This window comes from Malania oleifera, chromosome 8 (genome assembly GCF_029873635.1).
Source record: "Malania oleifera isolate guangnan ecotype guangnan chromosome 8, ASM2987363v1, whole genome shotgun sequence".
NCBI classification, from domain to species: domain Eukaryota; kingdom Viridiplantae; phylum Streptophyta; class Magnoliopsida; order Santalales; family Ximeniaceae; genus Malania; species Malania oleifera.
The window spans coordinates 81,077,817-81,104,002 of NC_080424.1; the positions used below are offsets into that span (position 1 = coordinate 81,077,817).

Genomic DNA, 26,186 nt, shown 5'->3' on the forward strand with positions numbered 1-26,186 from the left:
TCTAAGTACACCATGTCAACGGAGGATTTGTTAATGAATTACGTTTGTTTCAATGTTTACTGCTTGCTTGCCACGACTTTTATGAATTGATTATTGTTTCCGCTGCTATCTGAATGAATGTTAATGAAAGTGCTTTGTGGATGAATGTTGGTAAACGATAGGCTGGCTAGTTAAGCAAGAGTGCTTTAGCTAGCGCTGCACGACCCTTCACTACGGTGTGAAAATAGTTGGACTGTGACACCTGACAATGCTTTTGATGTGAGTTTGGTAAGCCAGTTTATGCATTCACCGTACGATAAACATCTCGAAGCAGTTTATTGGATTCTCAGATACTTGAAAAGTACACCAGGCATGGGTTTACTCTTCCAGAAGACCACACAGCAGAACATAGAGGCATACACTGATGAAGATTGGGAAGGCTCAGTTATTGACAGTAGATCCACGTTAGGATACTGTACTTATGTCTCGGGAAATAGGTTCACATGGCGAAGCAAGAAGCAGAATGTGGTTGCAAGGAGCAGTGCCGAGGCAGAATATAGGGCTATGGCTAACGGAGTTTGTGAGATGCTATGGCTGAACAGAATTCTTGAAGAGCTGTGGATGCCAGTGAACATGCCAATGAAGTTGTATTGTGACAACAAAGCTGCCGTAAGTATTGTTCAAAATCCAGTACAACATGATCGCATGAAGCATGTAGAGATTGACAGACACTTCATAAAAGAGAAGATTTATGGTGGAGCTGTTTGCATGTATTTTGTTCCTAGTACTCAACAAATAGCAGATATCTTCACCAAAGGACTTTTCAAGCCTAGTTTTGAGCTCTTTGTGAGCAAGTTGGGCATGATAGATATCTACTCTCCAACTTGAAAAAAAAAAGGGGGGGAGGGGGTGTCAGATTTCTAGGGAATAAATTAGGAAATTCTATTTTTTAAAATCTGAAGTTACTATTTTAGTTTCTAGTAGTTTCACTTTCCTGTTTTCTAGCCTAGAGATCCGCTGATTTTATTTGCTGATTTTTTGGTGATTTGATTAGCTGATTTTGTGGGGATTTGATTTTCTGATTTTGTGGCCTTCATAATTTGGTGGCCATCCTCTACTATTTAACTTGTAATCGTGTCTCTTAAAATAATAAGAATGGTTATTCTTCTTCTTAAAAATCCTTCAGTTGGGATAACAACAAAAATTTTAAGGAGAAATACTAAAGGAAATTTGTTGTGTATGATCTAGATATTCAGAAGAGTGGTACAAGTGAGAGGATTAGCAAGGGTAAGGAGAAGAAGTAATGGGGCGGATGTCTCGAATAATGACAGTGAAGTTGTGAGTTTGATTTTGATAGGGGTTGCTTTTGGATAAGTTTTAGGAATAATTTGGATATGTTTATGATTCATTTGATTTACTTGGGGATATATCGTATGTGCCACCATCTTTTATGGAAGTGCCAGAGGGGGTTTCTAAAATCTGAGGATGATGTGATGGATAGAAAGCAATTGTGCAAGGACGGAATTTGTCCAACCCTTGTGGAGGAGATTATTAGGAAGGATTTATAAGATCAGCCATTGATGGACAAGACAGGCTTGTGTCCATTTAATGTTGGAGGAAATGAAGTTCCGCTTAATGGTGGTAAAAGTACGGTGAAGAAGGGCTAGAGATAAATAGAAAATTTGTAGTGCTTGGTGAATTATGATGGAAAGGGTTTAAATTGGGCTTTTCTTGGTTAATTCTTGTTGGACATTACTTCCTCATTTTATTTTTTAAATTTTTTTAGGATTCCTCATCCTTGCTTAGTTTGTAATCTCTCTTCTTTCTTTCTTTCTTTCTTTCTTTCTTAATACATCGTCTTTTCTTATAAAAAATCGTATATATAGTGTGAGTAGATTTAGAGAAAGTCTTCAATAGGAATTATTTGTCTCTTGCATTTTGGGGCTCACATAATCTCCTATTCTAAATAAACAACTAAAATTAAGCAGTATTTATTCGTTTACGGTGAAAATCACTTGAAAAATCTATGTTTTGACAAAGTTCTAACCTCATAGAAAATTGTCATAAATTTTTTCTAGTTTATAATTTTATGAATGATTAATATCATCTTGTTTGGGGTGTTGCCTAATCTACAACTTCCCCCTTCCCCCTTAACGTTCAACCATACTATGGCTCCAAGAAATATTAGAAGAGCCCTTCGGGTATAAATATGCATGCATGTGAGCACAACCACTATTGTCAAAAAGAAAACAAAGTCACTTTCGTTATTTTTATTGCCATGACAATAATATGAAGCATGTGTTATTTAATTTTTTATTTCCCTCGAATCAATAAAGTAATAGTATTATTAATTGTTTTCTACCAAATTTAAAAACAGAAGGGTACAAGTAAGTTTGTTAGTATTGGGATTCTAAGTGGGATCATTGGAGAGGTCTGTAGGATCGAATCATAGAATCGGATCAAGAATCATAAGATTCTACTTTCAATGTAAAATAAATATTAAAAAATTATATATGTGGAACTTTATGGTGAGTCTTAAGACTAAAAACTTGGTTAGTAACTTGGTAAGCATAAGAAGTTACAATACAATAAAAAGTTCAAACAATAAAAAGAAGAAAAAGAAGAAGAGCAAGAAAAGAAGGAGAAGAAGAAGGAGAAAAATGGCACTCACTGTTGAGTATTTTCAAGTAGCAGATCTGTTCCGAAGCTTACCTTTGTAGCCCTGCTAGGCTTGCTGGTTCTCTCATTTCTTGGATGCTGCTGATCGAACAACAAGAATTCTGTGTTGAAGAGGATTGAAGTGTTCTTGTCAAACACCAAAGAAGGAAGAGGACTGAGGACTGAGTTCTTGTTGAACACCAAGAACTCTGGTTGCTGAACACCAAAGAACTGCTGATCAAACAGCTAGACTGCTGGCTGCTGCTGATTGAATGCAAGTCACCAGATGGAGGGCTCTTTGTGTGTTGAACAAGAGAGAAATTCAGTTGTTGGGTTGCTGAACTTCAATGAGGAGTAAAGGACTGAGGGGTTGAACTCCAGGGAAGTCAGGTGCGGATTCTACTGAATCTGTTCATCGATGGGAGGCTGGGAGCTATTTTGCCCCAGTTTTTGAAGACTTTGGACCAATCATAGACCTTTTGGGACCTTTGGGCCAATAAAAACATGTATTGGGCGACATTATTGAAGCCCAAAAAGGGGGGAGAAAAAACCAATCCAGGTAACAAATTAGGATCTGTATGATTCTACTTATGATTCTACGATTCGTTTATGATTCTACCCATGGTCTTAAATTTCCACAAAAATTGTCTAAATTTCAGGTTTCTGTCACCCTTGAAATTGAAATGGCAATCGATTTTTTCATTTGGCATAATTTCCGTCGAAATCTCAATGAATTATCCGAAATTTATTGAAATATCGAAATATTAGCGAAAGTTGTCAAAATTTTAATTATACAGTGAAATTCCCTTGGAATTCAAATGAGAGATTTAGGAGTGAAGTGAAATTTCTCTTTTAATCTATTTTATTTATTTTTATCGAAACAAAAGATTATTAGGAGTACTTTTGAAATTATATGAAAAAAATAAACTTGTAGCAACATTTTTATTTAACCATTCATGTCTAAATTCTCATTATTTGTATAATAAAATAATATTTAAATGATTTATGAATTTCATTTGTATTAATTGAATATGTTTAATGTATGTTATCTTAAAAATATGTTTGATGCACATACTATATTACAAATTTTCCACTTCATACACAACGTTGATCTATTTAACTTGTAATATATGAGTCCTAAAACTTGCATTATTATTATGTTTATTAACCATTTCTAAAAATTCACAAAAAATTCCATGCTTTACTACTGATTTTCGTTATTTTTTCAAATCAAAATCGAAATTGACATGGACGAATAGGGACACTAAGTTAGAGCTTTAATTCCACTTTCATCACTTTGGTGCCTAAGAAGAGTAGATCTATCAAGATGATTGATTTTAGACCTATCAGACTAGTTTCTAACATGTGTATTACTGCTAAGGTGCTAGCTAGTAGGATGAATGTTGTGCTTGATAATACAATTTCTAAGCCTCAAAGTACGTTTGTGGAGAGTAGGCAGATTGTGCAATGTGAATGCTATTTTGGTTGCCAGTGAGATATTGGAGGATGTCCGGAGAAGAAAGGAGAAAGGGATTATTTTTTAAATTGGGTTTTTAAAAAACTTATGATAAGGTTAGTTGGAATTCCCAATAAGTAATTGTTAGGAAGGGTTTTGGGGAGAGGTGGCATTCTTGGATCAAGGGATGCATGTCCAATGTTCACCTTTTTGTTATGGTAAATGGAGAATCAAAATTTTGTATTAGAGCTTAGGATGGTGGATAAGGGGTAGTGAAAGGTTTGGAAGTGGGAAGGGAGGGGGTAGTTGTGTCTCATCTCCAATTTTCTGATGATACCATGTTCTTTCTAGGTGACCATGACTCCTATTAGCCTCCTTTGTATTTTTGAACGAGTTTTTGGGTTTGAAAAAACTTGGATATAAATGGTATAGCCGCTATTAATCTGAGTCCCAGTAGGGCTTGGGAGTTGGCATCATTAGTGAGTTGTGGGATTTTGGATTGGCCCTTGTCTTATTTAGGGGTCCCTTTGGTTGGTAGCCCTGGGGGGGGGGGGGGGATGGTTGTATTCGGGATCTAGTTGTGAGAAGAGTGTCTAACATTTAGATGGGTGAAAGGTGCATTTTTTCCCTTAGGAAGGCACATTACTTTTGTTCACGCTTGTCTTCCTAGTATCCCTTTAATTGCCTACTTTTAGGATTTTTGCATGTATTTCTAGTAAGATGGAGAATGTAATGAGAGATTTTCTTTAGTTTGGAGTCACAGGGAAGAGGGATCACTTGATTAGTTGTGACATGCTGTGTAGGTCTAAATTAGAGGGGGGGCTTAGCTTTTGGAAATTTAGTGTCTAAAAGCACTACCTTATTGGCTTGGTTAAATGGCTTTGGCGCTTCCCCTTAGAGGTTTTTTTTCTTTGGCATAGTAACTAAAAGTAAGTTTGGATTGCATGGGAATGGTTGGATACTTGGGATTAAGATACTTATTGGAGTCTGTGGAGGTCTGTCTAGGTTAATCTCTTAGAATTACCCCCTTTTCATTCCTCGTACTGAATTTGTTATAGGTGAGGATTCTCGTATTCATTTATGGAAAGATAACTGGATGGGCAATGTTGTGTTGTCCACTTCTTTTCCTCATCTTTATCATTTGAGTTCGGGGTATAAAGCTGTTGTCTCTTCTTTACTTGGTTTTGGGTGGTACTTTGCCTTCTTGGGGTTTCCATTTTCGCAGCCAACTTAATGATAGGGAGGAAGATGAGCTCTCATCATTGTTTTTGGTGTCGGACAATTGCTGTAGTGCGGATAGTCGGTATTGGGCTTTGTATTCTTTAGAGGCTTATTTTTTCAAATCTTTTGTGAGTTTTTGACTAGCACCAATTTTTCCTTTCTGCTGCATAAAAAAATTTGGAAGAGCAAAGTTCCCCCAAATGTTTAGGCTCTTATTTGGTTGGTTGTTTGTAGTATGATTAAATACCAATAACATGTTGTGGAGTAGGAGACCTTCTAAGGCACTTTCTTGTGTGGTTTTTATGCCTTTGCAGTCCAGAAACAGCTTTTCATCTGTTTTTGTATTGTGATTTTGGTTGGAAAACATGGAACATGATTTTTGGTTTATTGATAGAAAGTTAAATTTGCCTTAACTCGGAGAATTTATTGGGTATCTCTTTTTGTGGCTTTGGCAGGAAGAAGGATCTTGCAGTATTATGGAGATGTGCATTTTTTACTGTTTTGTGGGGTCTATGGTTGGAGTGTATTTTTTGTAATTCTGGGAAGAAGCTCTCCCTTGCTTACGAATCTCTCTGGGGCTTCGAAGGTAGCTGGTGCTGCATTGACAACCAGAGGAGTTGCCACAGCAGAGATGGACCAGAAGCAGTGACTAATCAGAGGAAGAATTTTCTTCTTCTTCGATTCTCCTTAGCTGGCAATCTCCCACTCTCAGGAATCTCCTAAGGTTTCGAAGGTAGCTGGAGATGTTCTGATGCTGACCTAGCTGTGCTCCTGGGCTCTCTCTCTCTCTCTCTCTCTCTCTCTCACGGAACGACTTTCCCTCCCTCACGAATCTCCTAGGGTTTCGAAGGTGGCCGTTGCTGCTTCAACGACCATAGGCGTGCCCGCAGCAGAGATAGACCAGAATCAGTGACATCAGAGGAAGATCTTTTCTTCTTCTTCAGTTCTTTGGCTCTGGTACGTCCCAGTTAGTACAGCGATAAGCTCTCTAGAAGGTAGTGGAAACCTACTGCATGTAAGACTGCAAGTTCGTAGCTTCATATTCGCGAAATCCTTAGTAAGGTCAAAGTTTCTTCTTTGAAGGTTATCTTCAGGGGAGTGGGAAGGTCAGGGATGTCTCGATTTCTCTCTCTTCCTCTCTTGCGAAACAATCTGCATACGCTGCTATGAAGCTTACTGCTGTAGGGTATGTTGAATCGAATGCTACAGAAAATCCTTCAATCTGTGCTTGGACAAGGGCAAGGGGGTTTCGTCTTTGTTCATGGTTGAGAATAATGTTGTCCGAAACAGGTGGGTTAAGCTTTCACGAGAGGCTGCATCCTGGTTTGCTGATGGATTGATGGTTTTCAATAGGATGGACAGGGTATCTCAATGGATGCGCAAGGCTATCGCACAGTATGAGCTTTCTATTAGGTGGACGAAGGTAGGGAAATTTTTGGAGTTAGGGTTGGGGTGGAAAGGCAAGAATTTTTCAGTATTTATTCCTGGTGGCGCAAAGGGCAAGGAGTGGTGTCACTTTGCGAGCGATTTCAGTGAGTTCACTAAGAAATGTCATAAGGATTTTGGAGGTGTAGCTGCAGATGGTTCTTCTCGACCCAGATTGTGGAGTCAGGTGCTGCGGGAAGGTTAAAAAGGGGAAGGTGAAGATTGCAGAAGTCAAGATCTATCTGAAAATAAGGATATGGAGGTCAGAAGAGAAAAGCAGTGCTTTAGGTATGGAGGTACAATACAGAGAAAAAATTATGGGTCCTCAAAGACAGGTCCAGTGCTAACCAACGGAAATCATCTAACCAGAATGTGAAAGCTAGGATTCTGGGGGAAGCTGCACGTCTCTCTGAGGCAGCTAGGGTTGTTTTTGGGGAGGACATTGTGGAGATGAGTGGGCTGGGTGGTTTTCTTCATGTGTTGGACCTGCCCCAAATGATTGAAAAAGGAGGTATGTCTCTCTTGTCTAACCTGGGTCAATTATTTGAGCAGACCCAATGTTTAGGTAAGTCTGATGTGGGCAGTAATATGGAGATTAAGGGAGGACCAAATCTTTTAGGTTGCATACTGAAGGAACAAAGTGATTCAGGTACTTCCTTGCTGGTTATGAACAATGGGCAGGTCCAAAATACCCCTTCTAGTATTCAGGAGTCGATAAGTAGGAAGGAGGACTTTTTACCTTTTGATAATGGACTTCTTTCACAGGCTTCAACTCTCCAAGATACAAATCGAAATGATCAAGCTTCAGAAAAAAATCAGAATAGTAGCAGGTTAGTTTCGAAACAAGATTGTGATGTTAAAGATGGTACTAGTGTCCAAAATGGATCAAAATTTGGGGTTTAAAGGAGTAAAAAATTAGAAGCTGTCTTTGGGCGGGCGGGTGGGTGATTCTGATGTTTTTTGTCCAAATTCTAACAGATTTGAGGGCAACAAGGTTTATGCTCATCAGAGGGCAGCTCATATGGGTGCGGAGATTTGGAAGGTGTTTGATGATAAGAGAGAAAAATCTGGTGAGTCAGTGCCAAAGGTGTTAAGGAGAGGTTTTAAAGGAGAGTTTAGCATAGTGGAAGACTCTCAAATTGGGGGTAGCAATGGGGCAAGTAAAGGAAAGGAGATAAAGAAAAGGGGGGATTTTTCAGATTCAGAGAGTTACGATATTAGTGAGTTCGACTATGATGAGGGATTGTTGTTGGATGAGGTTCGAGAAATGGTTATGTTTCTGATTTGTGTGATGAACTGGGGGATTTATCTTATGTTCATCCTCCCACGCTGGAAGCAATGGGCTGGTTAATAATTACAGCATAGGGATGGAATTTTGCCTACACCAGTAGAGGATATTCCTAAGGAGGTAGAAGCTCAATATCTTTTGTATAAAATGGATTTAAATTTGACTGATTTTAGAGGAAATGTAGTGTGATTAAATGGTGGCAAGAGTCAAAAGAAGGGTCAAAGAGAGCTAGCGAATTTCAAGATCTTGATAAATTATGGTGGAAAGGGTTTGAAAAGGGGCTTCGTTAGTCTAGTTTAGTTTTATTTTGTGATCTTGAGTGTTTTGCTTTCTTTCTTTTTTTCTTTTTTCTTGATGGTCTTTTTTGTTATTTGATGAACTCCTTGTCCCCGCATGTTGTACCTTCTCTTCTTCTATTTAATATACCTTCTTTCATTGTCTAGAAAAAGAGAAGAAGCTGAATATTTCCTTTAGTGTGTCAGTTTGGGATGCTCCAAGGGAGTGAGCTTCTCTGACATTCAAACAGGATTGGTTATCTTTGGTGGCTAGTTTGATATTTTTCCTCTCTTTTTTCTACATTTTGATTTGCCTATTCTGACTACGAGGATCTCTTATTCTCCTTTTTCGTACATTGTTTCTTCCTTAGTGGAATCATATTCTTTTGTTATAGAAGAAAAAAAGTTCTTTCCCATATAGGATGGGGTAATGGATAGTGTCATTGAACCCTATTAGAAATGGTGGAGCGAGATGGAGGAAATAGATTAGGGGGTGTCCTTCGCCTTTGGTTTTCTTTGTTCTAGTGAATAGGGAGGCTAAACCCTGGTTTAGTACCTTTAGGGGTCTAAGGCAAGGTGGTGCCCTTTCTCCCTTATCACTATCGTGGCTGATGCTCTGAGTAGAATGGTTGATAGCAGGGTTGATAGGGGATTGGTGGAAGGGATCAAGATGGGCCATGAGAGCTTGCACTTATCACATTTGCAATTTGCTGATGACACTCTTCTTTTGGAGGATATGGGTAGCTTTTCCAATATGTTAACTATTTTGCAGGCATTTGAAAAATTCTTGGGGTCTTGGGATTAATTTCTCCAACAGTGGCATTATGGGCATTGGTATCAATCCAAGTCTTTTTGCTAGGTTAGCTGGCTGCAGTATTCTAAGTTGTCCGATCATGTATTTAGGTGTCCCCTAAGGTGGTAGCCCTGCTACTGATTCATTTTGCGGCCTCGTTTTTGAGAGAGTTTGTAGGAGGTTGGATGGACAGAACGGAGGCTTTTTCACTCTTTGGGGTCGCATTACTCTTATTCATTTCTGTCTTTTCTTCCAACCCCATGTACTAGCTGTCTGACGAAATCCTTGTGACAGTGGTTGGTAGATTAGAGAAGTTGATGAGGGATTTATTGTGGAGTCGGTGAATGTGATATAGATCATCTCTTTAGCTGAGAAACTGAGTAGATCCAAAGGGGATGGAGGTATTGCTGTAGGTAATTTGGTGCCCAAAAACTTTTCCTTATCGGTGAAGTGATTGTGATGCTTCCCTTTATAACCCAATTCTATTTGGTTTGGTAATTCACAGTGAATTGGGAATTCTTCGTAATGGATGGGATGCTAAAGGTGGATTTATGGGAGGATCATTGGTTTGGGGGGAGGGGGGGGGGGGGGGGTTGTGTTCCTTTGGCTAATAAGCACACTCATCTCTATCATTTATCTTCTTTTCATGATTCCCCATCACTTGCAAAAGAGTAGGCATTGATGGGATTTTCACTTTGTGAGGAACCTTAATGATAGATAGATCAAGGAGCTTGCTCCTTTGCTCAATGTGCTTCATTCTTTGCAGCTCCAAGCTGGGAGTCAGGGACTGGGGAGTGACAGTTTGGGGCTTAGATCCTCAAGGGGAATTTTTTTGTAAATCCTTCTTTTCCGTTTGACTTTTACTCCTAATGCTAATCCTTTTGCCTCTCACTCGTTCATGTGGAAAGCCAAAGGCCCTGCTCAGGTTAAGGCTTTTTGCAGACAGTGATCTTGGGAAAAATTAATACTGCTTAGAAGTGGAGACCTAACATGTTTTTATTGCCTGATGTGTGTGTGATCCCTCTGTTTTAAGAGAGGGGAGACCTGTTCACATTTGTTCCTACATTGTCATTTCTCTTGGACCCTGTGGAGTAAATTGCTTTCCATTTTTGGAGAGAGTTGGGTGTGCCCTACCTCCTTGGAGGTGTTTTGTACTTTGTTACTGAAGAGCTTTGGAAAGCGCAAGTAGAGAGTGGCTTTATGGCAGTGCTCAATTTTGGCTATCTTCCAGTATATATGGTTGGAGAGAAATGCAGAATCTTTAGGAACTTGGATACTCCTCGTAGCTTGCTTTGGAATACAGTGGTGTTTCTCGCGTCTCTGGGTTCAGCGAATGGTTTCTTTTGCCTTTTCCCTCTATAAGATCTACAGTGGGACTGGGTTACTTTGCTTGAGTAGAGTTGTTCTGTAATTATTGTTCTCTTGTTTTCTAGGTTGTTCGTTTTTCTGTTGTATTTTGAGGATATCTTATCTGTCCTGTTTTCCTTCATCTATTCTTCTCCTCCTCCTCTGGCTCTCTCTCTCTCTCTCTCTCTAATAAAATTCTTTGTTTTTTTTTTTTAAAAAAAATAGAAATGAGACTGGAGAAGGACAATGCGAACCCTAGATGATATATGCATATGCTTGGAGTGTGGGCTTGTAGGGGAAGTTGGGCCACACTGGAAAATCAAGAAGGAAAACCACCCAAAGATGAACAAGAAAAACCAATGAGAAGAGGATCTATTTGAACTGATTTAGCTCTATGGAATAAGGAACATTATTGTCAATTTGTAGGGTTACTAGGAGGTACTTTCCCAGGATCCAGAACAATTTGTGATGGATTATGTGTTTTAAGGAGTTTCTATCTACTAGCATTTAGTGCTGATGTCTACTTTGCAAGCTAATTCATGCATTCGTTTTTTATTGATACTGCTCTTTCTTAAAGCCATTCTTGGAAAAATATATGCAGTGGTAAGAGGCAAGAAGCTAAGGAATGGCTCTATTAATAAGGTACACTCTGGTTTATGATTAGCTAAGTCACTTCCAAATTATTTGAGTTTTTGTATTTGGGTATTTCTGTGTTCTTGATGGTCACTTAGTTTTGTTTAGCAAGAATGTCCTCTGATGTTCTAAAGTGAAAGTATCATGCATGCAGTATTGTCAAATTTTGATTGATACACTTTTATGTGATAAATTTCTTCTTGAGTAGCTGATGATGTTATTTTCCAGAGATTAGAGATTCCTGAGTTATTGCTTTTAGCCGATTTGATTTATGTGGTATGGTGGTATTCAATTGGTTATTGCTATCTTTTTATGTAGAGAGTAATCAATGAATATGTCTTACTTCTGCATGAACACTGAGACATGAAGCATAGGCTTTCTAAGGAGTTCTTTATCAGGAAATGTCTAAAGTAGTCATCACATGCAAAGGAATCGCATGTAGATAGTTTTATATGCCTGCATGATGGAGGATAACCTTCTAAGACATCTGTATGTTCTGAACTTCTGTGATACATGTCTTGGGTGGACATTGTGGTTTTACTAATTGTTGGCCTGTACCATAAGGTGGAGTTTTCAATTACAGTCTTATATGTGTTTTATGCCACATCTATGTGAATTGACATGACATATCCGCCATGTTAGAGCAACATAATTAAACATGCCATGGATATGTTGGCTAGTCCATTGACTCTGCCATATCCTCACCTTGCAAAAAAAGACTTGGAGTATTTAATGCTGCTTGGTCTAATATGCTAGTAGATAATCATTTCTAATTTTCTGGTAAAAGAATTCATTTTTTTTTATATGTAGCAAAAGGAGCAACAGAACCTTTGTAATGATAAAGCTTTTATGAACATGAGTATCTTGTCAGCTTCTCCTGGAAACTTAACAGCAACTAATGTGCAGCAGATTATACTTCTCTTCAAACTCCTCTTAAAATCAAATCATAGTCAGGAAGGATATGAGTAGTTTAACAAGTGGAAACTTTCTTCCAATGTGCCATATGATTACCTGTTTCATTAGGGACAGAATCCTTGGCCAAATGTGTTTTAGGGTTTCAGGCTTTCTGCTGCTTCTTGTCAGCTAGTTACAGTTAAAAATTTCTGAGTTTCTTGGCATTATTATCTTGAATTTATGCATTGGTGGTATTGTGTTTCGTTAGGTGATTGGTTTCAAAGTGTTGATTCCGTATTGGTTATGTTGAATTAGAAGGTACTTGTGAATAAATTAGGCTCAACTTGTAGCCATCTTGTTTGAGCTAAAGCTTGCGTTTGAGATCATTTCTAAGCAAGACAAGCCTGTCTAGTATCGAGCTCAACGTGGCTGGGCTTGTTAGTAGTTTCAATGGTTTATTGTGCTAGCATTGCATGCATAGTTCTGACTTTATCCAACCAAATTCCAGCCGTTGAGTCAGTTTGGATTAATGATATGAACTGCATTGTGAGGTTACTCAAATTAAGAAATGGTCCAAGCTTGGCGAAGTTTGAATAATTGAGTGAGTTAACTTGATGATTTCCTTGTATATTGACAAGTAATGATTCAATCTGCTTTTTTGTGATGAAAAGAAAAGCTGCAACTGATTGTCAAGAAACTTTTCTAACTCAGAATTTTCCATACTTTTCCTGGATTAGGCCGGAAATATTTTTTATATATATATATTTATAAATTTCTCCTTTCATCTTCTCTCTCACTCATCTCTTTCTTCCTTGCGGTCCCACATCGTACAGTATATATGTCTCAACAGTACTGAATCAAACTTGGAAAAGAAGGTAATATAGAAGAGTTGATGAAGTAAAAGAAATGGGGGAGTAGATTGAATATCAGAATGCAAAAACCTACTGTTAGATTTACCACTTTATCTAAAAGATTAAGCTGTTAGGTTGTTGTATATCAAGCTTTAACACTCCTGTGTGTGTAGCCTGATTAGATAAGCAAACGATTAATAACAGCCATGACGGGGAATATGATAATTTTTTTAACCACCACATAATAAATGTAGGCAACAAGACTTAATCCAGGACCTCCTGGCAACCATAGTTAGAATCTTACGATTTGCAATTCAATTCATACGATTTGATCAATTCCATACCAAATCAATTCAAATTATTAATGAATATGTAAACAACTGAATCGTTGCTGAATCTATTGATTAACCTTGTGAATTTAAAGAATTGTGATGAATCCATCAATTCACACTATTATAGTCCCTATCATATTCCTGACAGGTCCAACTGGTTTAAAACCCAAAAAAAGAAACAGTATTTTTTTTTCCTTTATTGTTTTACATTTACACGGCTACCTTCCATTCCTTGTCTATGACAGTTTTGTGCTAAAAAAGGGAGAAAATAGAACCTAAGGCTTATGTTGCCTTTACTGTTCTGCCATTAAGAAGGGCAGGCAGAACTCATCGGCTAGTGTCACTCATGTTTCATTATGTTCTTAAGATTCAAAAATTGGTTTTTTGAAGTAGTTTGTTCAATTATTATCATTTTTTAAGTTAATTACTTTTCTCTTTTTAATTCGAGATAGGATATGCATGAAATATTATTTTTTTAATTGTTGATAAACACCAAAAGTTCAGTTTTATTTTTATTTTTATTTTTTTCATTTTTCTTAGTTCCTTCCCTCAAATAGCATAAAGTTCATTCTTTTATTAATATTTCTCGGTCATTTCCTTATTGTTCATTTGTTTAGGGAAAACATAAACAGGAAATTTGATTTTTCTATTCTCAAAGTTTTAATTGGTCTTACTATTTTGTTGCTTGTTCGTATATCAATATATGCATCACTTAGAATTGATTTTGGAAATTTGTACCGAATCTTACAAGTCGATTTGATTCATGATTCTTGATTCCCAAAATTGGAATTTCAATCCACAATTTGAATCCAGATTTGACAACTATTGCTGGCAACCATAGCTTTGATATCATGTTTAATTACCACTACACCTAAAAGCTTAAGCTGTAATATTGTGGGCCAAAAAATATCAAGCTTTAACACCTACCAATGGTTCTAGGTTTGTTTATAATAGGCAAAAGGGCAAGAAAAATGACCAAATTACCCTCCAGTACCAAGATAATAAAGTATCTCAAAACTACCACAATTTTCTACTGTATTCTTCAATAATTTGTTGTTGATTCATTATCTCTCATTTAGTGATTTAACCTTATTTTTGTCTGTTGTCATTTAAGCAAGAAGCCCTTTAAGAGTGGTTTTTTTGGCTTCCTAAATGGGCATTACTAGCATTTTCTTCGCTTTAATTGTGAACTTTAAGTATATGGGCAAATAATATTTTGTGGTTAATGGATCTGCATTTCCATCTAACTATTACATAAGTATTTTGTTTTACTTAAGTTATCCGAGATTAGAAGATAGAGTCATGCAGAATTTCAATGTCATTAATCTATTATAGTTTTAAATTACAATGTTATTCATGTAGAAGCATTGTGATACTGTTTTGAGTTGCGAAATCTGTGGTTTGTTTTATTCTAGCATCATTAAGATTATGGCTTGTCTCTTTTTCTGACTTGCAACAATGCAATAAAATGTCTTTAGAAGAATTTTAGTTTTTTTTTTTTTAATTATGAATCCAATGACTTGCAAAAAACTTATGTCGACTTATTCTGCTCATGCAAGGCTTATATGCTTTTTAAGAATCGTATTTTATCCATCAGCATTGGTTCTTAATTTGGAAACAGCTGATGATTTCCTTTAAAATATCTTGATGTTTTTCTATGAGTTTTGTGATTCACCATTTATAGGCCTTACAGACTGTGCTCATGACTTTCTAATTTTTAGGAGTCTGTACACTTGGAAAAGATTGTAAACATTCATATTCCACGAACACTAAAGAAGCAACTAATTGATGATTGCGAATATATTACTCATCTTGGGAAGGTATATTTGATGCTTATTATACTCTTTTCATTATTTCTATTGATGACATGTTGCTGGAAAAACTATTATTGAAATAAGATTGCTTTGGAAATTTCAGTTTACTGATTATTTCTGAGCATGTTAATGATTTTTTTCTCCTGCATTGAGGCTAATGCTAGAGTGCCATCCAAAGACAGGTGGCTTTAATTCTTTGAACTCATTGCCATACTGTTCTCAGTATATACGTGATCACAACTGTCCACAAGTTTTTCAGGAACGTGGAATGGGATCACAGTGTGGCACATTCTCTAAAATGAGGCATATTAGGAGTATGCTTATATAGATATGCTGGTGAAAAATGTGTAATGGTTTTATATTTTGGAGAGCGTGTTAAGCTATTCCTAAATCTAGTATAGATTTTATTTTATGAAGTAGATCAATACTGATTGAAAATAGAACTACTATGTGATAATTCCCCACTTTTACTAAAAAAAATATGTTATGTGGAATATATTGAATTAAAACTTTGTATTGCACATTTAGCATTTTGGAATGAAAAATGTTCCATATTTTGAAAGTTCGTACCATTCATAGGTTGCTAGGATGCTACTATTTTCTAGTAATTTTGATTTGATATGGGTTAATGACTGAGAAAAAATGTGATATGTAAAGCTTAATAAAAAAAAAAGAAAAATAAATTTTTGATAGATAAAGAAAGAATTTAAGATCAGGAGAGAAGACATCTAGTTAGCAAAGTTTGATAAAATCCTTAGGAAAACCAAAAAAAAAAAAATTGCAAAAATGAAAAACAGCGAAAGAAACTCAAGACGCCCTAAGAAGAGACTGCCAATTAGACTTGGCAAAGCGGGCTAGGTTGGATAATCTGTGGTGGAAAAGGCGGATTATCGGGTGAAGAAATCATAATCCATATTCGACTCATTTAAGTGGCAGATTAGGCGGATTCGGGTCGGATAATTCATGGCGGATGTCAAATAATCCGCCATTCTCAAATATAATTTTATTAATAATTTATTTTGTCATAATAATTTTAGTTGTGTATGACAATTTGCGATTAGTTTGTGTATTAACTTTTCTAGTAACTATATCAATTATTCAATTGTTTCTACTAATTAACAACTCTTGATTCATGTATGTAAAAACTGTAAGCATTAAAACATAATAAATTAGTCCCATTCCAACTCAAAATAGAAACTCAAATCGTGTGACTCGTGTGAGTCTCTCTAAAATCTAAACATTACAACTGTTCATAAAGCATGCGAGTTTCTATAAACACAACTATTTTCAAATTGTGTGAATCTCTCAGAAAAAAACTATCAACAAACTAAAAAATCTCAATAAATCCTTCAAACAACTTCAAAATCATTTGAATGTGAATCTCTCTAATCAATTGTAATGCTTTCATTTGTGACATCAAAACTTCCATCTTCTTCTCCTCGTGTGCCTATCATGAAAGAATTCAAAATATAATTTAAGTTATGGATTGAATAACATAAATAGAGTTTATTAATTAGCATCTCAAATGTTACAAGTTATCAAACTGGAAAAAATATTTCCAAGTAATTTATTCAACACTACAAGTTAAAACAACAAATAAACAATAATTTATTGACTACATAAATTTCAAAGACAAATAGAAGCGCTAGTGTAGTAGTGTTCAAATAAAGTCAAACAGAGCACGATGATACACTAGATGAGCTACGACCTGCTCTTTTAGGTTGAGCAATATCTTCGGAAAGTTCTTCCTTATCTACAAAATCTTCAACTACATTCAAAATTCAAAAGATAAATAAATAAATATATATTTCATAATACATAGTAATTACAATAACATAGAAATATAATTAAATAAGCCTACCTCCTCGACCATGCAGCCAGTCACAAGTTAAAATGATAGTTTCAGCATTATCAGGCATAAGAGAACTATGTGACATATTTATCACTTTTCCTCCAATACTAAATGCTGATTTCGATGCAACAATTAATATTGGAATTGATAATATAAATCTTGCCATTCGAGAAAGAATTGGATACCTATATTCATGACTCTTCCAAAAGTCCAAAATATCCAATTCTTTATTGAATCTACCATCCACTCTCTAAAAAGCATTTCTAGTTCTGACATTGGAGTTTCTTCTTCTTCCTTAGAAAAAGATTTTAAACCCTAAAAACAAGTATATAACAATAGAAATATAAAATTTTTTATAGATGTATAATAAAAGTAAAATAAAATTTTTACTTAAAAAACATCTTACTTTTAGTGTCACATCAACTGATGTTGCAATAGGTGTCATATGTGTCAAATATTTTGTGAATGGCCGAATGAATTGGCCTTGAGTTCTGCATATTATATATAGATTTTACAAGAATGCTATACATGGAAAGTAAATAAGGTCTAGCATGATTCTAGCTCTATACAAGTAAACTATAATTTGTCAGGCCCTATACATGTAAACTAAATATATGCTAACTGTACAAAATAATGAATTGAAATATAAGGAAATAATTGTGGGTTGAAGTAAGGAAATAAATCTTTTGCTTTGCTGTTTGCTGTTCCGTTGACAAGCCCCCTCATATTGATGTGGGTTGATCAACAAGCATCAATTTGCTACTTAGGAAGTAATGTTGATGACGAATGAGAGCCTTGGTGAAGATAGCCGCAATTTTTAATTCAGTGGAAATGTGTGGAAGAGTGATAACACGAGCTTCAAATGCTTCACAGATAGAGTGACAATTGACTTCAGTATGCTTCATGCGCTCATGATAGACAAGATTGGCCATGATCTAGATAGCGGTCGTATTATCGGCATGTAGAGGTGTAGGATTGGTCTCAGAAAAATCTAGCTTAGCAAGCAAGCCTCGAAGCCAAATAATTTCATAACAAGCAAGAGACATCGCCTGGTATTCAAATTTTATCGATGACTTAGAAACCCTGTCTTGCTTCTTACTCTTCCAAGAGATCAATGCATCACCTAAGAAATCACACCAACCAGTGATGGAGCGACGTGTATTTGCACAACCAGCCTAATTAGCATCGCTATAAGCAGCAAGGCGAGTAGATTTACCGGCAAGGAAGAATAAACCACGGGCATAAGTGCTCTGAACATAGCGTATGATCCTACGGACAGCAACCAAATGAACATGACGAGGAGTTTGAAGAAATTGGCTGACTTGCTATACAACAAAAGAAATGTTTGGTCTAATAATGGTGAGATAGAAAAGACCACCCACCAAATTTCGGTATAAATTGGGACTAGCAAATAAATCACCCTTCTCTTTGCGAAGCTTGACATTTAATTCCGTGGGAGTATCAACAGAAGTACCCTTCTGAAGGCCAGCTGTGGCCGCCAAGTCACTAGCATACTTATGTTGATTGAGTGAAATACTTGAGGGACTACGATTCACCTCAAGACTAAGAAAATATGTGAGACCCAAGATCTTTCATATGTAAGGACTCTGAGAGATAAGTATTGAGCTGAGAAAGTAAACCCGAATCGGAACCAGTAATCACAATATCATCATCATCAACCAAAAGAACAACAATACCTATGTCTGATTTCCGAAGAAACAATGAAGTGTCATACTTGCTCTGCTTGAATGAAAGTTGTAATAAAGTGGTGCGAAATTTATCAAACCAGGCCCTCGGATGTTTGAGACCATAAAGAGAATGATGAAGCTTACACACACATGTGGAGTCGGAGAGGGAAACAAGCCTGAGGGTGGCTTCATATAAACACACTCTTTAAGATCCCTGTGAAGAAAAGCTTTCTTGACATCCATTTGACGTAGTGGCCACTCACTGGAAGCAGCAATAGCCAGAATCATATGAATAGTAGTCATCTTTGCTCAGCAAAGGTCTTCTCATAATTGACACCATATTCGTGATTATTCCCACGTGCAGCAAGGCGAGCTTTGTAACGATCCAGACTTCCATTAGATCAAACCTTGATTGAGTAAACTCATTTACAACCCAGAGGAACAATGGTTGGTGGACAAGGTTCAATGTCCTAGGTGTGATTGGCCTCTAGAGCGGCAATTTCTTCCTGCATAGCTTGTTACCAACAATCATGCTTGGCAGTGTGTTTGTAGGAAGTGGGAATATCTAAATTGGACAACGTAGCACTAAGAGTTGAAACAGAGTTACCATAACTTGAAGAGGGAAACACATACCTGTCCGGGGGTACAAACACTTGAGAAGAGCGACGTACCAAAGGCTCTGGAGGTGCTGCAACTGATTGAATCTGAAGCGTGGTAGGATCAGATATCACATGAGCTATTGGAAGAGACTGTAGGTGGGGGCGTTGCGTATACACAATACCTGGTTTAAAACGAGAACTGACTAGATGAGGATCCGAGAACTGCTCCTCAGAGGAGGGGAGAATCACAGTGGGAGAGGAGGGTACAGAGGACACGGGAAAGAAATGTTGATTTTCAAAGAAAATAACATTCCTAGAAATGCGTGTACGATGTAATGTAGGATAATAGCAAACAAGTCCCTTTTGACACACATTGTATCCCAAGAATGCACATCGAACAGATTGAGCAGATAATTTATGTCGCTCATGAGGAGGTAAATGAACAAAACATACACAACCAAAGGTATGGAGGTTATCGTAACTAGATTGCTTAGCAAATAAACGGAAATAGGGAGACTTTATGAGTAGGACTTGTGAAAGTAAACGATTAATCAAGTAAGTAGCAGTTTTCAGAGCCTCAACCCAAAACAAGGATGGAACAGAGGATTCCAGCAAGAGAGTATGGGCCACATCTAGGAGATGATGATTTTTCCGTTCGGCTACTCCATTTTGTTGGGGAGTAGCAAGGCATGAATGTTGATGAATAATGCCTTTAGAAGCCAAAAATGCTTGAAATTCAGTAGACACATATTCACCACCAGAATCTGTGTGTGTAATGTCTTAATAGAAGTAGAAAATTGATAGTCAACATACGCTAAAAATTCAGTGAAAGTACGAAAACCTCAAATTTAGAGCGAAGAAAGTAGACCCAAGTAAATCTGCTATGGTCATCAATTAAAGTCACATAGTATTATATTTTTCATGTGAACTAACCGGGGAAGGTCTCCAAACATCACTATGGATATGCTCAAAACACTGAGAAACTCTACTAGCATGCAAAGGGAAGGGAAGAGTTTTGCTTTTACCAAGTTTGCAAGAGGCACACTCAAGAGATAAAGAAGAACGTTCTTTATTACAAAGTAAAAAGATCTGAGTATTGGGATGGCCTAAACGACGATGCCACACCATACTAAGACCTAAAACATTATTGCCAAAAAACTTAATAGAAGAAACTGGAGAACGTGCTGGAACATGCTAAAGTAGTGGAAACAAGCACCCCACTTTACGTCCCTTCGCGATCAGCTCCCCCACTATTTGGTCCTGCGCAACACAACCATTACTAGAAAAATTAACAGCACAATTGTTATCAACTAATTGACCAATAGAAATAAGATTTGTGGAAAGCTAAGGAGCAAGAAACACATTAGTGAACTTAAAAGAGGCATCTCCGACAGCAGCTATTGGCAAAGAATTGCCATTGGTAGTTTGAATAGCAGATTGACTAGCGTAGGGCAGAACATGACGCAAGGTAGTGGGATTATTCATCATGTGATTGGAGGCACCTGAGTCCACATACTAGAGATTAGTAGAATTGTTACCTTGGAACCCTATTGCTGATAATGCCCAAATTAGCATCTGTTGCACCATTTCAGGTGTGCAGTAATTTGCTGTAGGAGGTGCAGGAACAAAGAAGTCATCTGAAGAAGAGCTAAAGGCCGCAAAAGTCACTACGGGAGGGGGGGGGGTACACTAACAGAAGTCTGGAATGCCTAGGCTTGACGATTCTGCGGGCAAATACGACATTCTTTGATAATGTGACCCTTCTTCTTGCAATAAGAGCAAAATTTCTTGGAACAATTAGTAGCAATATGTCCAAATTCTTTGCCACAAAAACACTGCAAAGTGCTAGAATGCGCAAGCGGTTCTCGTCGTTAAGCAGCATAAGCCACAGGGACAGACCCGGAACTACTATGAGATTGTGCTAGAGTAACTTGAGTACTAAGCTATTGTTCTTCACGAAGTAACTCACCAAAACAAACATCCAGAGAAGGAACAGGAGAGTGATTTAGCAGAGACGAGCAAACAAATTCATACTCGGGGCAGAGTTTCATAAGAAACTGATCACGATGACAAGTCTTGTGAAGACTTTGAATAATGGGAAGAGAAGCCACAGGAACATCGGCAATAACCATTGTCTCGACGTGCCGGCGTGCGGGTGGCCCGGGGTGGCGCAATAAAAAATGTGGTTTAAATTTTCGTGAAAAACAGGAATGTAATGGAGTCACCACTAACCTTTTAGTGTGGTTAGAACACTTAATTACTACCTAATTAAGGGTAGAATTGGTTTGCATTACCAAAGCTGGGATCGGGAGTTCGATTATGCGAGGGGAAGGTACGAGCACCCCCTAAGCGCCCGTTCTTATAAACGGTACCTAATTAATTATCAAAATTTTCCAAAGTAAATTTAAAAAGCCTTTTATGTTACTCATTTTGAGAATTTACAAAATTTACGAGTAAAGAAATTAATCACAAAAATATACATAATATATATTCCCTCAAAACTAAAGGTACGTGAAGTCCAAAAGCTCGTACCCCTTTTTGAAATCATAGGGATGAAAATCGAAAAGAATCATAATACTAAAATAATAATAAGTTAATATAAATACTAAAAATACCGCAATTGAATATGCATAAACTTCAAAATGGAATAATAATAAGGACGATAGTAACTAACAATAGTAGTAGTAATAATAATAATAATAATAATAATAATAATAAAATAATGACGATACTAATAATAATAAACGCATTAATGGTAATAATAAATAATGATAATAGTAGTGATATTAATAGTAACAATATTATTAATAATAGTAATAAAGGTAATATACAATATAATAGTTACCTTTAATATTAACATACAATTAAGGATATGCACAACATACACTTATGGAAGCAATTACCAAGATATAGGGAAAAATTAAAACTTATGATCAAAACATGGAAACCAATTAACTCTAAATTTAGTGAGTAATTATACAATGGTAAGCAAACAGTGAAATTATGGAAACAATTTAAAGCTAATACTAATATGTAAATATTCAATATGACCACTAAATGGGAAATTATGGAAATGAATCGAATCAAAAATTGATGTACAACCCTAAAAAAATTAATATGCTAGATATGAAGTAAACACTAAATATGAACAATAATAATAACACTGCATATGAACATTAGTTATGGCAACAACCCTAAATACTAACATTGAATATGACCCTAATGTGAGCATTACGTATGACATACAATAACAAAAGCCCTAAATATGTAAATATCAAACAACAATGCCCTTAATTAAATTAGTAGAACAATAAAAACTACCCTGAATACACAAACATTAAACATACAACAATAACAAAAACAACCCTAAATATGAAAATCGAACATTTAAAATAGCTATAACAATAATAAAAACCTACAACATGAATATAACAACAAAACCCTAATCATGAATATTTAAGTATACAACAATGAAAGACTTTTTCAAATATCAATCATTTAATATATACACAAATACAACCAAAAATTTAGATATTAAAACAAACCAAAAAATTGTACAATAATAATGACTATTTAATACCACACAGTGAATACAAAAATAATACACATGGGTGAACGTGCATGTATGTGATAAACTATGTGTGATGTGTGTGCGCTCAGTGTGTGTGTATGGTGTATGTGTGTTGTGCATGCGAGCTCAGAGAACTCGCCATGGGTTGCCGGAGTTGATGGGAGTGGCCGGAGTTTTTTGTGACGCTGCGGTGATCTTTTGAGGTGCTCATGACTGCCGGAGGCACTGCCCGCGGATGATAACTGGGAGAGGGGCGGTTGGCTGCTGTGTTAGCTGCTGCCCGTGGGTGACGGCCGTTGTGGCCAGAGCTGGGTTGCATGGGGTTGCTGCTGTGAGGCTCCTGGCCGGAGTTGCAGGCGAGAGGGTGGAGGAGCAGTGGCTGGAAGAGGAGTTGCAGCTTTGGTGGTGCCGGAGCTTGCTGGTGTTTGGGTTGAAGGGGCTATAGGTGTTGAAGATGGTGGTCGTTAGGGGCTGCTGGAGTGGCTGTCTGATGGTGACAGGTTCTGTGAAGATGGCGGCTGTGGTGGAGATGGTTGGTGAACATAGGGAGTTGCAGGGAGAGTGGGTGTGAGGGAGATGGGCAGCAGCAGCTGGTGTGGCTGCTGAAGATGAGAGGAAGACATTTAGGTTTTTTTTTTTTTTTTTTATCTCTTTTCTTTTTCTTTTTTTTTGAATGGTCTCCGCCCCCGGCTGTCCCTCATGATCACCATCTTGTTTCCAAATTTTAACTGCAGATATTTTGTTTCCAAATTTTTAGAATAAGCGTGTTAATTGTAAATATCTTGTTTCCATCTTTTGAATGAACATGTGATTGATTGTAAATACTTTATTTCCCTTGTGGTTTGAATAAACATGTGATTAATTGTGAATATTTTATTTCCTTTGTTGTTTGAATAAACATGTGATTAATTGTGAATAAGCGTGTGACATGCATGCGGGGTAGCGGGATTAGGCTAAACTTGGATTCACACACTTTCACGCGCCTTCTATCCGGGCTTTACCTGCTAAGATTAGAAAGGATTGTAATAGCGTTAGTCTCTTCGTGGCAGAGCTTGATGGGACCCGCAAACCACTCCGCTCAGTTTGAACTTTGTCCAAACCCTTTTTGGGCGAGGATGGAGGTTAGATTGGGAACCTTTTTGTCAATAGGGGTTAGAGCCTACTCACACATACTTGTCTATAGTTTTTCCTAATTAGGATAGAGCCATGAAGAAACCCTATAAAATTGGTGTATCTACCTTGGGTTGGGATATGATCATCATCCTTCTCCATGTGACTTAATCTGTGTCTGTTGTATATATGTTTTGTGTTGTGTTATACATCTTGCATCCATTTTAGACATGCATACTAAGCCATCATTCTGGAAAAACCCAATAATGAGATCATGACTCATCCTTTCAAAAAAATAAAACACTTGGTCTAAGCATTTTAAAAGATGGTTCGGTCCGATCCTTTTCAAATAACTCGGACCCAACTCTTTGTAAAACAAATCTAGGCCTGACCTTTTTCTAAACAAAAAACCCGGCCCAGGCCTGATTTTCAAAAAGGGCCAAACCCATATTTCAAAAGGGGGCTTCAACCCTATTACTTAAAAATCTAGGCCAACATTTTTAAAAGCAATCCAAGCCCAACTCTCCTTAAACTCGGGCCTCGACCCATAAGAAAATAGCTTGAAGCCCATATTTTGAAACACCCGAGGTCCAAGCACACATCAAAGTCCACAAGCCTGTGTTGAACCAACCCAATGGGTTGACTCGCCCGAGTTAATCTCAAACCCGGATCATAACTTGATCCTTCGTAGGATCTAAGGTACATGGATCATCATCAAGGAAAAGAATGGTTGAGGGAGGAATTGAATTGAATCAGTGATCCATCAATGGTCGGCTTAATCATGAAACCTTTCATTAGCCGATAGGGATTTTTCCAGAATTCTGGCAAAGTAGTTATTTACATTGCATTCATGCACTTCACGCATAATTTCACACATAGCCATGCACGATAGACTCCATGCATGTTCATATCCCTATTTGCATGTATTTTTGCACTGGTTACACTCATGCATAAACACCCATTGCATAACATATTCATGCATAATTTCTTATCCATGCATGCATAGTCATCTTCAATGGGTCAATAATCACACTCCAATTATCAGTAAAACTGGTGTGCCGAGGTGGCAAAGTTAAGGATTCGAGGAGCAGAACAAAAACGATCTCTCTATTCTAGGCGAAAGGTTAAAATCATGGGAATTCATTGCCCGATCACAGTTGAAATGTCACAAATGCCATCGGGTTAAAGGATTGATTGGTATTCAACTTTAGAAGTGAGCTCACGTGACACAAAAATGATGTGCTTGATCACCTAAGGGTAATAACAAGAGGAATGCATTCATGCTTTTCATTTAAATCATTTTGAAATTGAATGAAATAAGAATGCCTTTCAGTCTCATCTTATCCTATCCTCCTTGGATCATCACCCTATGCCAAATTTTGCCTATTTTTGCTTGCATTTTGTGTAAAGTGACATAGGAAATAGTTTTGTCAGTACAAAGGATTTGGAGCCAATAGTTGGTTTTGAGAGTCTATTCAATGGTGCAAAAAAAAAAAAAAAAAAAAAGCAAAAATACAAGAAAAAAAATTGAAGGAAAAGCCTCCAAGTCAGAGTTTAGTAAGGACCCCACTTCAAGATGTTGTCAAGGGGTCTTATTGGGTGAGGATTTCAAAATGATGAAGAGTTGTAGGAGAAGTAGACGGAAATGACTTATCAAGCCTTATCATGCATTTGTTGGATGAAATCGACGAACAAAGTCTCCTGTCTTTGTCTTCTAAATTATGATTGGTGTCTTAAGAGTATAATGATTATATTTTGATCAAATTTGGGGTGACTATCTTTGGTCGACTAGTTTTCCCATAAAGAACTAAACAATGATTTACCATTTGTTAACCAAGTTGAGCCTGAATGTTAAACCAACGTTTTCTTAAAAGTTAGTTCACCAGAAATTTAACCTGGGTTTGGGTTCCTTAGCGTTTGGCTAGTCATTTGAGACAATAATCAGTACCAAAAGGATGACAGGCCATTTTTCTGCTACCCAAAAGAAAATCAAAGAAGAAATCTCTTGCAAGCCCTTTTGAGCTTGAAAAATTCAATTCTTGATTAACCCATCAAAGGATCACACCCCACATTGGGACAGTTTTAAAAAGATCAATCCCAAATGAGGTCCAAATAAAATTCTAAAAAGTCCTTCATGAAAGGAAAAACAAAGAGTGCAGTAAAAGAAGAAGATGCAGGAAAAATAGAGAAAGAAAGAACAAGAAAGAAAGAAAAATAAGAGACATGATTCATATGTGATCTTTGACTAGCGAATACCTGTGATGAGATTGATAAATTTTGAGCCTTATATAAATCTTTCTTTCTTTAACCCATACCCCTAGCCCACATTGTGGTTCAAATGAAAGTCCTAACCAGATTGATATACATTGTTGTCTCAAATGATTTGTCAAACTCAATGTT

At 37.0% G+C, this 26,186-nt stretch overlaps 1 protein-coding gene across 6 annotated transcripts in view; it reads left to right on the forward strand.

The window, feature by feature from the left end:
- Nucleotides 1–26,186, forward strand: part of LOC131162068 (protein MRG1-like) — a 107,113-nt gene that overhangs the window by 32,298 nt on the left and 48,629 nt on the right. For all 6 annotated transcript variants that reach the window (XM_058118199.1, XM_058118196.1, XM_058118200.1 and 3 more), the window contains 2 exons: nt 11,044–11,084; nt 14,874–14,972. In XM_058118199.1, the coding sequence (XP_057974182.1) occupies nt 11,044–11,084; nt 14,874–14,972 (140 nt within the window). The remainder of the gene's footprint in view (nt 1–11,043; nt 11,085–14,873; nt 14,973–26,186) is intronic.